We start from the raw sequence: 13181 nt of genomic DNA, 5'->3' as shown, positions 1-13181 counted from the left end.
TGACAGGCCGTTGTATGCAGTGTTGGATCGAAGAGGCGGGATAGTCGGGCGGGTAACGTGGTGGGTTGGGTTGCGAATGACAGCTCGAGGGAGCTCGCGGAAATATCGCGACGTTTAGCTCCAGGCGATGCAACAGCAGCAGCAGCAGCAGCCAGCCAGCCAGCCAGCCAGTCCAAGTCCACCCATCAATGACCCTGGGAGCCGTGGTGCGGCAGACTGGGCAGGCTGTGGCACGGGCTGGGACTGGCCTGGGCATCGACGGATCCGGGTTATGTTGATCTCCGGGCTGCCGTAACGGGAGGCTTGATTTCGAAGGAGGTTATGCAACAAGAGAGGGTCTCCAGTGCGAGCATAACTGGGTCGCCTAACTCGATGTGGATGCACATAGCTCATGCACAACTTGCATGGCGGGTATGCATAATCTGCATGGCGGGGTAGTTGGCAAATTGGCTGGCTGGGCACCCGAGCTCCAAATTTTGAGCAGACCAAGACGAAACCGTCGACACCCCGCCAACAGCAACGAAAAGTACAAGTGAGGATATCTCGTCGCCAGTCCCCGTCCGAACCGCCTACCCCCCAGTAGGCCCAGACCGTCCAAGCTGTCACTCCCGCGTCTGTTCTGTCCTGCTTTCCGCAGCATCGCCTCACTGCGAGCCCACGCCATGGCCGCCATCTCGTCCCAGTCCTACAGCCCCGCCGAGGAGACCGAGATCCAGCAATGGCTCACCACCTCTGACCGCCTCAAGTCCTCGCCCTCCGACGCCTCCATCCTCGGCAGCCTGAACACCCACCTGTCCACCCGCACCACCCTGCTCGGCACCAAGCCCTCCAAGGCCGACGTCTCCCTCTACGAGACCCTCGCCCCCGTCGTCGCCAAGTGGTCGCCCGAGCAGCGGTCCGGCCAGGAGGGTCACCCCCATATCGTCCGCCACCTCGACTTCGTCCAGAACTCGCCCGTCTTCGGCCTCGACGTCAAGGATGCCGACAAGGTCCACGTCGACCCGGAGGAGGTCCTCTACGTCAAGCCCCCCGTTGATGCCAAGGCCGAGAAGGAGCGCTTGAAGAAGGAGAAGGCCGCTGCCGCTGCCGCCGCCGGTGGTGCTGCCACCGCCACCCTGGCAGACCGCACCAAGGGCGCTGCTGAGGCTGTCAAGGACGCTGCCGTCCAGGCCAAGGACGCCGTCGTCGCCGCTGTCGGCGCCGGTGGTGAGCAGAAGCCCAAGAAGGAGAAGAAGGAGAAGCAGCCCAAGCCCCAGAAGGCCCCCGCTGTCGCTGCCCCACCGACGCCAGCCCTGATCGATCTCCGCGTCGGACACATCCTGAAGGCCATCCAGCACCCGGACGCCGACAGCTTGTACGTGTCGACCATTGCTATGGGCGACAAGGAGGCCACCGACGATTACATCGAGTACGAAGGTCAGATCTGCCGCACAGTCTGCTCTGGTCTCAACGGCCTTGTGCCCCTGGAGGAAATGCAAGGACGCAAGGTGGTTGTCGTGGCCAACCTGAAGCCCGTCAAGATGCGGGGCATCAAGTCCTGCGCCATGGTCCTGGCCGCGTCCCCGAAGCTCAAGGAGGGCGAGGTTGACGACCACAAGGGCCCCGTCGAGCTGGCCAGCCCGCCCGCAGACTCCAAGGCCGGCGAGCGCGTATACTTCGAGGGCTGGGAGGGCGAGCCCGAGGGCGTGCTCAACCCCAAGAAGAAGGTCTGGGAGACTTTCCAGCCTGGTTTCACGACTACCGACAACCTGGAGGTCGCATTCAACGCTGGCGACGTGAAGGAGACGGGCAAGACCGGTGTCGGCAAGCTCGTCACCAAGAGTGGAGGCATAGTCACAGTCAAGAGCTTGAAGGGCGCTACTGTGCGATAAAGTGTTGGTTCGTTGCCGAGATGCTATAGCCGAAGTTGATATTTAGACAAGATGGATACAGAAATAGAGAGCCAAGTCCTGAGCCAATTCATCACTGTCCATCTAACAGGTGAACCAGGCAATTTTGGCTAATGCTAACTACCAATCTCTGCCTCGCAACACGTTTAAGCTCGCGCTCTCGTAGAACATCCTTCCGGCATGTGACACCGTGCTGTCTTAAGTTTGCACAGGTATCGGAACGGGTGTCGTAAAAGTCGGGCAGAATCCGGTCGTCTGTGTGGTCGTCACGGTCAACGTAGTACATCCGCACGTGGGGCACGGCGCATCGACGTATGACGTCGACGTCGTCGGACAGCAGTCCGTTGAGCACGGCACCTGGATGGTGGTGTAGAACGCGATTGCGGGACAGGTCAAGGTCACGCCCGGTGCACACGCCGAGGGGCAAGACGCTGAGGTCCTCAAGGTCAGCGCGATTCTCCTGAACGGCAAGAAAACGGGGCACTGTTCGAGGAAAAAGAAAAGACGCCATGGAGAGAGGGGAGTCAGGGAGGAGGTGGGAGCGGCGGGCGGACGAACCTGGTACCGTCGTCTTGGTGTAGGTGTAGCAGCTATGGCCGCTAACCCACGCCGTCGTGTGCTCGAAGTCGTCGAATGTCGTGGAGCAATGCGCTGGCTGCGTGAACGTAGGAGCAGCGGTCGTGATGATGGCCGTCCCGTATGCCTCTTCAGCCGGGGCTGCCAAGCTGCAACTATAGCATTAGTCTGACAATGTCCTCAACCCATAGAGAGGATATCATAGAAGCTATCCCAGGGATGGCAATTACCATGATTTGGCTGTCAAAAGGCTGGCCGCCAGGTAGATGATAGTCTTGGTAATAGGAGCCATCGCAAACTAGACCAACCCGTCTTTACAGATAGGTGCAACAAAACTTGAATTCTCAGAGCAAAAGTTCTTGTCGATGCTATACTTTCGCTCGCAGAGTGCAGACTATGGCAGCATAGGACCCAAGCGAACGAGAGCACAAACAGCCTGGATGGCCCGGGTATTTATGCAGACACGCAGCGGCCGCCGTTTTCTCGTATTCTACACATGATGCGGACCGAACCCATGTGTAATAGGAGATTGGACTGGCACTTCCTACGGTGTATTTCTCCTCTCGTGCCCGAAAGGGACGGGCAAGGATCTGCAATACCTATCTCGACATGCCAGGCCAAGCCCAGCCAGGGACCATGCGCAGCTATGCGGACGCTCGTAAGATGGTGATAGTCGCGTGGTCTGAGACAACAGGCCAGACCAGTATGCAAACCGGGGAGGAGCGAAATGTAACTTACTCTCGTCTCATGGACCATGATCAAGTGCGGAGGAAGTCGGTCGACTTCTCCGGAGGATTATAGCACAGGCAGCTGGGGCCTTCGGCTAAGTATAAGCTATCTGCAGTGCAACGTGTGGTTCCGCTGTTGCTCCCCAGGCCTTTTACAAACTATCCTTGCCCTTGCCCTCGCCCATGTTCTATGCGTCCAAGTGGCTTCTCTTGTGTTCCATCGTAGCACTTACAGACCGTGCCTCTTCACTTCAGGATCGACTCTTGTCTAGAACCGGCAGGGAAAAGGAAGAACGAAGTGTTCTGCGTTTCGGGCAGAATGGAGCTGACCGCTTGGTTTACACTCATTCGATTTCGTATAGGTGGGAATTGAGGCTGCTTACGCCGAGAGCATTGCTGCAGGTGTTCATTGACGGGATTGGCGGCGAGCAGGCAGGCTGGGGCAGGCAGACCCCCACCCCTGTTGCTCGTATTACCCCTCCGGATGTTTGACTTACATTTTCATGGACTATACAGTGAGAAACAAAGCTTGGGACAAACATCCGGGAAAGGTGAAGATCACCCAGTGGCTTCACCTGTGCTGAGACCAAAGTTCTCTCTCATCTACAATTGACTGGCACGTTCCGTACCGGTGTCTAAAAGTGAAGAAATAAAGCTCAGGATGCTCATGCAGGCTGCGGGGCTAGAGCCCAAGATCCCCATGGGGACGAGGGATGCCAACTGAATCGTCACAGAGAGTACCTGCGATCTTAGCAACTGCTAGGGAGTCACAACACGAGCGGCCGGCGACTGACCGACATCCGGCACGAATCTCAATGCCAGACACAAGGGGAACCTGCGACCCTTGGCATCTGTCCTGGTTTGGAGGTCAGCCAGTAGGGGTTGTGAAGGATCACCCGATGTGACATGAATACGCAGTCTGGCACCCGCAACCAAAGAAGTTGACCGGAGACTTGAGGGTTGTGATTGATATTAATTTTCGGGTTGTAGTATATGACAATGCCCTTAACTTGAAGGTTCAGGCTGTTGCTGAGCATGATGCTGCTGACTAACCTGTCATCGTCCCAGCGCTTTTGCCTCCACTCTCTATGAAGTACTATACAAAATGTACAAGGCGTACGTGCGTCTTATCATACCCCCGACTCCCAAAGCGGCCTACGCATCCGCCGTCGCCAACCCTGTGGTTCTAGTGTACACGCTGCGTAAATGTTGTATAAAAAAAATTTGGCCCATAGTTGAACACACCCCTTTTTCAAAGCCATAACGCCGGTGGCCACAATAAATGCTTACAAATGCAGACGCTCCAAATGCAACAATGTCTGACGAAGTGCTGATGACGGTGTCCATCAAGCAAATATATCCTACAGCCCATGCCCCTGTGTTTAAGAGAAGAAATATTGGCTGCCCTTGAGTCGTTTGACGTCGAACTCACCCTATAAGAAAATTAGTACTCACATGGTTTATCGGGTGGGATGGCCAAACTTACCTTCTCAGGGAGCTTGGGAAAAGACAGCGGAATCCAAACCCCGGTAAACTTTGACTTGTTGACTTTTGGAGTGGGCTGCTTCTTGATGGCCTGCTCAAAACCAGTCGTGGCAAGGAACTCTTTGACATACTCAGGGTCGTGCGCTTTACCCTTGATCCAATCCTCCGCACCCTTGTACGCCTTGGGCCCGTCTGGGCCCGACTTCCCGATCTCTGTACCAGGAGGCATATTTCCCAAACCAACTTCACTCATTTCGTCCTCAACCACGGAGGCCTGGGCTGCGGCATGTTCTTCGAAAATGCTGGCAGGCGTCGTCATTTGGCGCCCGCGTTCCACGTCAGCGGGATCTGCCGATTGAAGTAGTCGCAGCCTCTCCCGTTCCTGAAGCAGCTCCTCTGGCATGGCCAGCCTGGACTGGGCACGGTGGGCCAGAATTGCCTTTTCGATTTCGCTGCCACCCTCCAGCCGGGCATAATAGAGAGAACCTTTGTAGCGAGCCTCGAACTCACTTGCCAGTCGTTGAATAACATCCTCGCTGTGTATCCGAATGAACGAGTCTCGCAGCACGCGGTTCATTGTGTCGACATCAGCAGCATGGGTCCAGAAGGAGTCATGCACTGCAGCAAATGTAAGTCCCACATGATGGCTCTCAAGTGCGGACAGCAGCATGTGGGTCGCATCGAGCGAATGGATGAAGTTAGGCGGGAATGCTTGCAATTGCTTTCGTCGATTGACAGGATCCGACCTGTCGGGGATGACGAGATTAAGGTCCTGCAAAGCTGTCGCGATGGTACGAACACCGCTCCTTCGATATGGCTGGACAACAGGTAGACGTAACGGAGTCGTCCAAACAATGGTAGACTTGAACGAGCCCAAGAGATCAGACGAGGAAAGCTGGTTCTTCTTAACCCGACCTGTGGGCGTCTTCTTCACGTCCAATGGTTCGGCTTCAAGCCTGTCCAGTTGCTCCGGTGTAAGCGCACGGCAAACTCGTCCCGCACACTCTCCAAGCCAGTACTGAATATCGTGGGCACCGCGGAACATAGTAGATAGCGCCTTGAAGATCTTCGTGGCAACATAAGATGCCAAGAGCATGGAGCTGCAGCCGGTCTCAGCTCGGATGCGAGGGTAGGCAGCTTCGATCTGCTTCTGCACTTGAGCACGGGCGCCAACGAATGTAACGCCATAAACATTGGTCATAACTGTCTGCTTGACGACTTTTCGCGTAATCTTGCCATCCATGATCTTGCCAAGCAGAACATCGGCTTTGGCATCGTCAGCGATGCTCTCCTTGACGAGATTGGCAACAGCAGAGTACACATCTGCAGGGCGATCGCCCGGCTCGAGGTTGACCTGCTGGGCTCCCCACATGTCACCCCCAAGAGCGGCGTAGTGCTGCAGTCCATTACATGTACCGTCCTGGTGGACAGGTAAATGGGACACGTATTTCGTTGGGTCTTCCAGCTGCATTGCGGCATACACCTCAAAGCAAGCCGCCAAGCATTGCCATGGGTCCTCGGCCTTGCACCACCAGCGCTGGCCATTCAGAGGATTGGTGGCAGAATCTTTGATGTTCTCATAGTTTTCTGCTGTGAATGCTGCGCGTTCTGATAGACTGGCCTTGTCGAATCCAAAGACGTTGGCAAGTTGGACCTTCAACCAATGGAAACCAGCCTCCCCAAGCTCCTTTCCCTCGGCGAACCGTAACAAGCCACGAGCGTTATCTGCGCCCATATGGTTGAGGTATGTGGGTAGAGGATAGGCTCGACCGCGGAAGTCCATGTTGTGAGGGAAGTAGAAAGTCTGGTCCTTGAAGGCGTTGGCAATCTCCATCTGGAAGTTGATGAAGCACCGTTCTGAATGTAGGCCCGACTTCTCGTTCTCTACAGCTCTGACTGCCTGCATCCACCTCCTCCTCTCTAAAGGATCGCCGGTGGCTTCCGGCTCAGGTGGGAGAGGTATATCCGGGTTCAAAGGTGGGAAGTTGTTGATGGCCTCACCAGAGTTCCAGGCCTCAAGCATGACATCGAAAACGGGACGGTTGATCCTCCATGCCGTTCGGCCTAACACATCTAAACCTTTACAAACCTGGTCCAGGTCACCCCGTTTCAGCGCAGCTTCGGTGTATATTTTCTGGTCCTTCTCGCCATTCTTCACTCGTATCAGTGAGGATGGACTCTCGAGAAAACCACCCTTGTCAAACTTGCTCCACGGCTCTGGTTCGACCAGCATGGGCAGATGCCTGGCCAGGAAGTCGCCACGTGGTTCACGCTTCATGAGTTCTACCAGGTACTTGTTCGGCATGATCATGCCAATCTTCTTGCCCTTTTTGAAAATGGAGGTCTTTGCAAAAGCAGGCTGGGCCTGCCGAGTAAGTTCCTTTGTCTCGGGGTGCTCGCGCACGACTGTGACCTTGGCCGTATCGATGAGGCTCAGCAAGACAAAGGCCGCAACCTTGGTGCGAATGACAACTGGCCACGCTGTGACATCGTATGTTGGGGCATCCACAATGTTGGAGGGTTTGGGGTCTTCAGAACCAGGTGCCATCACAACCAGTCCATCCGCGTGCGGGTCAGACACGGCTGCGTCGCTTGGCTTGTTCTGCACACCACTGCGCTGTTGAGTCTTCAGCACACGCTTTCGGCCCTGCTTGGGTTTCTTGGTCTGTGTGCGTTGAAGTCTAGCATCTTCCTCAATCGCCTTGCCGAGCGAGTTAACCGCTTGTGAGAGGAACGGGCCACTATCTGCGCCGGCAGTCGCGGTGGCGTTGAGAAGACTCAATATTGCTACGGCAGAGAGCCGGGTTGGCCCGATTTGGTGCAAGTAAGGAGCCAGGAGACATCGGTCGAAGTCTTCTGCAGACTTGTCTTCCCTTTTTAATGAAATATCCATCAGAGCCATTTCATCCTTGAGCTTCTTCTCCAGCGAGCACTGCCAGTCGTACAGTTGGCTGTTGAGAGCATGTGTGGACAATGAAGTGTTCCTGCCCATCTTCATCAGAGTCTCATGCTCCTCTCTCCAACGATTGATGGCAGCCTGGACACAGTCCCGCTCCAGTCGGGCCTGGATCTCACGCTGCTCTGCAATGGGTAGGCGCGAAATATCGCGGTCTTGGACGTCGGAGAAGAAGGACAGCACGTGGCGCAAGGTCTTCAGGCCAAGGCCCTTCTGAGGTACGGGGACGACCTCAGGCCGCGACTCCGTTCCCGTGCTGGCACTTTTGGTGTCTGACCACGCGATCGGGTTTTCCTGGGGCGGCTGAGGAGCCTCTTCGGAGTCAGGTACCCAATCCTCGGGGGAGAAATTATGAGTCGTGCAGATGCTCGTGATCTGGGCAAGATCTTTATCCGACAGAATATCCGCTTCGCTGTAGACCTGCAGACCGGCATCGCCGGGGACCATGCCCATGTACCTATGAACGCGGCGCTCAAGCTTGTCCTGATCTTGGGCCGAGAGCAAGGAGACCTTGAGCATGAGGGCGACGGTCTCTGGCGTCTGGGGAAGTCCTCTGGCGCGAATGCGTGTCTCGTACCAAATCTGCATCGACTCGGCCCACTTGGTATCTGGCTGCGAATAGTGGCTCTGGAGGTTGGCGCGGAGATATCTGTTGTGGAGCTTCACCATGGAAGAGCCTGGCAGGCAGCCCATGGAATCGAAACGCTTGAGGACGAGAGCAGCTCGATCGAGATGGCCGACATGCAAGCAAGCATCGAAAACGGACAACATTGACTCTACGTCTCCTGGAACACCGTGGCCGTTAGTCTTGGCGCGCGGCAAGGCTTCGCTGTCGACGGCTCGGAGCAGCAGCGGTTGCTTCGGATCGGGGAGTCTCAGGTCGTAGGGCGCAGACTTCCGCGAAGACGTCGGTGGCTGCGTATACATGGACGGAGGCCCGAGGTTGAGACCGTCCTGGATCCGGGCATCGTCCATGGCGGTGGCGAGCGATCGCTCATGGAGGGCGCCATGAGACAGGCCGCCACTACCTCGTCTCCTCCGGGGGAGGAGGTCTGGTCGCGTGACGAGCAGCCTGTGACTTGACGCCGGCAAACGGGACCGGAGCGACGCACATGGCGAGAACAACTGTGGCCGTCGGAGGCTGTTGACTCTGGGTGCGCTGAGGCTCCCTCGAGCCGACGGCCTGACGAGCATCGCGACGGCTTTGTGTAGAGGGAGGACGCCCCCGGGCGTTGTACGTGGTATCTATGCAAAGGAGCGACGAGATATCCCAGCAGCCGGACGTGGGAGGGTGCTACGAACGCATCAAGCGGCCTTAGTGACGACTGCGTGCGAGGGATCTAGGGTACTGGAATAGAAGGAGGATTGTGTGACGAGAAGGCCGGCAACGTCGGGTCCAAGTCGATGGGGGAACGGCAAAAATTGGCAAGAAGACTGATGTTATCGACAAAGTCTCGATAGGAGGCGATATGATGGAGCACCCTGCTCCAAATTTTTCTTCGCGAATCGCCATTGGCAGGCGGGGCGGCCCCATAGGCAGAGCTGGCCGGAAAGGGGACTAGCCTCTAGGCATGCTAACTTAGGCACTGTAGCTGGGCTCGTTCCACAGCAGGTGACCCCTAAACTTGCACTGGAAAAACGGTACCCAACTTAGCGTGTCCAGGTTCTGGAACGCGCCAACGAAGGTCGACGCTGCACGCCGCACGCCGTGAAAGTCAACCTATTTCCACTGTAGGGCAGGGCATCGCGCCAAAGCAGACAGCCGGGCCAGCCAAATTCCAAGCTCCCAATTGGCCGAGCTCTCCAGCTCACCCGCTTCTGCTCAAGCAGCCAGGAGCCCCAGCTCCACCATCAGCTGTCGGGCTGGGTTCCACGTACCGTACGAAGCAACTTAACTGGCAACTTAACGTTCAGAACCAGGGTCAGCTCGGCCAAGCAGCCCCAGCTCAAGTTGCTGGGCAGGGTTTTTCCGACGCGCCAGAAACGGCATCAGGGATCCCGAGGCCCCAAAGCTCTGATCTCATCGGGAGACGTCAATTGAGCTGTCAAGCGGATATGAGGAGCTTTGCAAATCCTCCTGAGATGTCCACGCGCGAGGGTCCAGGACTTTGACCACTCCTCTTAGCAACTGCACTGCCTGCAAAGCCGCCAATTATTATCCGTTGTCATGGCCGCTGGAAGGGCATTGGCAGCAGCTGGCTGCTCTCATTGCCGCACCTCTGTCTTGAGGCTCTTCTTGAGCTCGTCGAAGCCATCTCCACTCGCCAGATCTCAGCACACGCTCTTGTGGTCTCCCGTCGCGACCACGCGCCACCTTCTTCGCAGCTACTCCTCAGCCTCGAGTTCAGGCCATGTGACTGGTAGCCACGTTACTCCTTCCCCCGAATCTCCAGAGACAGCCCGACAGGCCGCGCAAGACGGGTCTGCATCCGACATCGAAACCTTGGAAAGCGCCGCAGCGGAGCCCGCCCCGGCGGGTGTGCCATGGTATCTTCAGGTCGAGCCGCCCAGGCATGCTCCCTTCGCTGAACCACCGCCGCTGCCTGAGCTGCCGTCCGGTTCGCCGCCCATCCTGTCCGCCGTATTGGAGTATGCAGCCGAAGAGATGGGCCTCGATGACCTCTCTCTCCTTGACCTACGCGAGATGGATCCTCCTCCGGCGTTAGGGCCCAATCTCTTCATGCTGTTTGGAACGGCACGCAGCGAGCGCCATCTGAACGTGTCCGCCGGCCGCTTGGTAAGGTGGTTGCGAGCCAAGCACCATGTGCACGCTGATGCCGACGGACTTCTCGGCCCGAATGAGCGCAAGACGAAGCTGCGCCGAAAGGCAAAACGGGCTAAGCTCCTGGGGACCATGGGCACTGACGATGCCGACGATGGTATATCCACTGGCTGGATCTGTGTCAACCTGGGCACTATCAACCGCTCCCATACAGAATCTGCTGTCCTCAGCGAAGATGGCCGAGTTGCGGGTTTCGGCGTCCCACAGACCGGTTCAACTATAGTTGTGCAAGTCATGACGGAGGAACGAAGGACGGAGCTCGGCTTGGAAACCCTCTGGCAGCGGGCGCTTGGCCGTCCGTCTGAGGAACGGGCCGTCACTTCTACGGAAACTAAGAAAGCTGCGGATTCGCATCCTTTGGAGAAGGCTATCCTGTCCAAGTCGCCAACGCGGCCTACCCCTGGGCATCAGGCGTCAGACAGCTCCGCGTTTTCTGGCCAGACCAGGTCCATGTCGACTACACCTATCAGAGACGGCCCCAAACCCGGCGAAGCCAATCCGACCGACCCGTTACTGTCCGACCTCTCTGTTCTCCAGGAACAGCTCCTACATGATGGCCCCACGAAGCTACGCGTTCTGGATCTTCTTCGAAGCTACCTACAAGATGTGCAAGAAGACCAACTCTCGGCAACGCTTGAATCTGCGGCCTTTCAGAAATTATCCAGGTTAGCGATGGAAAACCTGCCTGCTGAACGGACGTGGTCCCTGCGGCTCGCTATGGCGTCCAAGACGCGGGGAACTATGCATGGCTCCCCTACGCTGCTCACTATGCAGCAACTCATCCGGGACCTTCAGTTGTTCGCTATTCCGGCCAGTCGGGGTGAGATACTTGAGCTTCTGAGTTGCATCTACTCAGCTTCAGCGGAGCTAATGGATCGGACACAGGTTGCAACTGAAGTGTTGGATATGCTGCACACCCGTGGCCAGCCTGTCCTTAGCAATGATGTCATTGTGTCCATCATGGACGGGTTGTCATGGTTTGGAAGGCCCGATGACCAGTCCCTCAACCTCCAAAGAAGGTTGGAAGGGTTGATGGTGCAAACTAAGCAGCCGTACATGGGGGAACGCTTGCTGATCAGTCTCATGGACGCATACGCGCGAATGCATCGATGGGAGCAGTTCTGGGAAGCCTGGCGCATACCTCCACGCTTCGCCCAGCCGCGGTCTGAGGCTATGTACATTCACGTCTACCAGTTGATGGCTGCTACAGACGACCCAAAACGCCGGGCATTGTGTGCCGACACGGTGCGTCGATGCTTCCAGGAGATGATCATTGAAAACCCACCGATTGAACCTGCCGGACGGGTGCTCGAGTCACTGCTTGGGTGCATTCGAGTGGTAGATCCCCGAGCCGAGGACCATGCAGATACCATTCCAGCCAGCGCTCCAGGCTTCGCAAGGTCGCTTGGCAATCGCGAATTCGTAAGGCTTGTCAAAGACATCAAGCTTTTGCAGCGGCACCGCCACGGGTCCCGAGGACTGGACGCCTAGCGAGACACGCTCAGGACAAGATAGTTTGAGAGCATCGATACCTGATGTGAGGCCCGGCGTCGCGATTCTATCGTTGACCGTCGGAAACCGGATGCAGATCCGGCGTCTGTCTGTACGCTATAGAGATGTGGCCCGGCTTGTGACTGCCGAATGGATGGTTGATGACGCAGCCGGGTCTCCAATGTAACCTACTGTACACTACTGCACTTAAGAGGGTGCGACTGTAAATGCTAGAATATAGCTTATCGACAAACACCGGGTGCTTGCCAATAACCTTTCGAATTGCGATTTCCGCAAAGGCTGTGTTGTTAGCATCCATTTACCGCCTTGGTCGACTCATTACCTTCCTAAACGAGCAACTAGGCCGTTGCGGACTCACGCAGATTGCTTTCAGCTAAAGCCAAGCTACACACGTACTCCGTACCTCAAACCCAACTGATAAGACACGTGCGAGATTAATTACAATGCGAAAGATTCAGGACGTTCGTAATGCCACTCTTGCCCCGAATACCGGAATACCGCGGATTGCGGGTTAGCTAGCTGTGCCCAGTTCCGGCTGTGATTCTTGGGGGGTCTCAACCTCAGCCTCGGGTGATGTAGCATGGTGGCATGGTAGTGAAGCTCTCCGCTCTCAAACCATGGTACATGAAGATTACTTTACCTATCCCTACATAGTAGATCCACACAAGAAGCAGACAGACACCATTAAGCCCACGTAGAGTTCTGGGTGGCTCATGCGCTTAGGTCGATACTACAGCCGCATTGCACCTGGACATCTAGGTACTGACCGACAACCAAAAAGGATTAGCAGGCGTAACTCCGCAATGGGCCTCAAAGGAGGATACTTGTTCGGCTTTCAGTACATAATACAACCTCTACTCGTGATCACCGTCTAGCTAGCCGATTTAACCGATCCATATTCTGGGGCTTTATATCGAACGTGCCCCAAGTAATTGGACAGCCAGCTCGATAAGCTCCCCTGCCGCAACCCCAGTCTGCAAGGGGCGGTACGTAGTGCGCAACCGAGAAAAGCCAAGTTCAGACCCTTGTAAGAATCTACAACCGCGTAAGCAAGGTGACCGCGAGCTGCACTTAAGCCTAACAGGGGTATACCTTAAGGTTGTGCATCCAGTGGGACCCCTTTCTTTTGTTCCAGTCTCCAGAGGTGGACTAGTATACCCCGTGGCCGGCGAAGTCGCATTCGAGGACGGTCACCCAATCTCGCGAGCCAATAAGCAAAAAGAACGCGCTCAACTGAGCGAGCTGCCAGATCA

General features: G+C 56.4%; 4 protein-coding genes across 4 annotated transcripts; 2 read left to right on the top strand and 2 right to left on the bottom strand.

Moving 5' to 3' along the window:
* Positions 1-662: 662 nt before the first annotated feature.
* JN550_001186 (uncharacterized protein) lies at positions 663-1871 on the top strand (the record flags this gene model as incomplete). The annotated part of the gene is made up of 1 exon (XM_049310280.1): positions 663-1871. The coding sequence occupies one exon, from the start codon at positions 663-665 to the stop codon at positions 1869-1871; it is 1209 nt and encodes a 402-aa protein (XP_049177092.1).
* Positions 1872-1962: 91 nt separating this feature from the next.
* JN550_001185 (uncharacterized protein) lies at positions 1963-2757 on the bottom strand (the record flags this gene model as incomplete). Its single annotated transcript, XM_049310269.1, has 3 exons — positions 1963-2372; positions 2448-2614; positions 2696-2757. 3 exons carry the CDS (start codon positions 2755-2757, stop codon positions 1963-1965), a joined length of 639 nt encoding a protein of 212 aa, XP_049177091.1.
* A 1818-nt stretch (positions 2758-4575) lies between these two features.
* JN550_001184 (uncharacterized protein) lies at positions 4576-8828 on the bottom strand (the record flags this gene model as incomplete). Its single annotated transcript, XM_049310258.1, has 2 exons — positions 4576-4626; positions 4680-8828. The coding sequence occupies 2 exons, from the start codon at positions 8826-8828 to the stop codon at positions 4576-4578; spliced, it is 4200 nt and encodes a 1399-aa protein (XP_049177090.1).
* Positions 8829-9801: 973 nt separating this feature from the next.
* On the top strand, positions 9802-11907 carry JN550_001183 (uncharacterized protein; the record flags this gene model as incomplete). The annotated part of the gene is made up of 1 exon (XM_049310247.1): positions 9802-11907. One exon carries the CDS (start codon positions 9802-9804, stop codon positions 11905-11907), a length of 2106 nt encoding a protein of 701 aa, XP_049177089.1.
* Positions 11908-13181: the final 1274 nt, after the last annotated feature.

The sequence above is a fragment of the Neoarthrinium moseri genome, assembly GCF_022829205.1.
Source record: "Neoarthrinium moseri strain CBS 164.80 chromosome Unknown scaffold2_Wmoseri_CBS_16480, whole genome shotgun sequence".
Taxonomy (NCBI): Eukaryota; Fungi; Ascomycota; class Sordariomycetes; order Amphisphaeriales; family Apiosporaceae; genus Neoarthrinium; species Neoarthrinium moseri.
The sequence above is the reverse complement of the archived record's forward strand: the minus strand, read 5'-3'. Positions and strand labels throughout refer to the sequence as shown.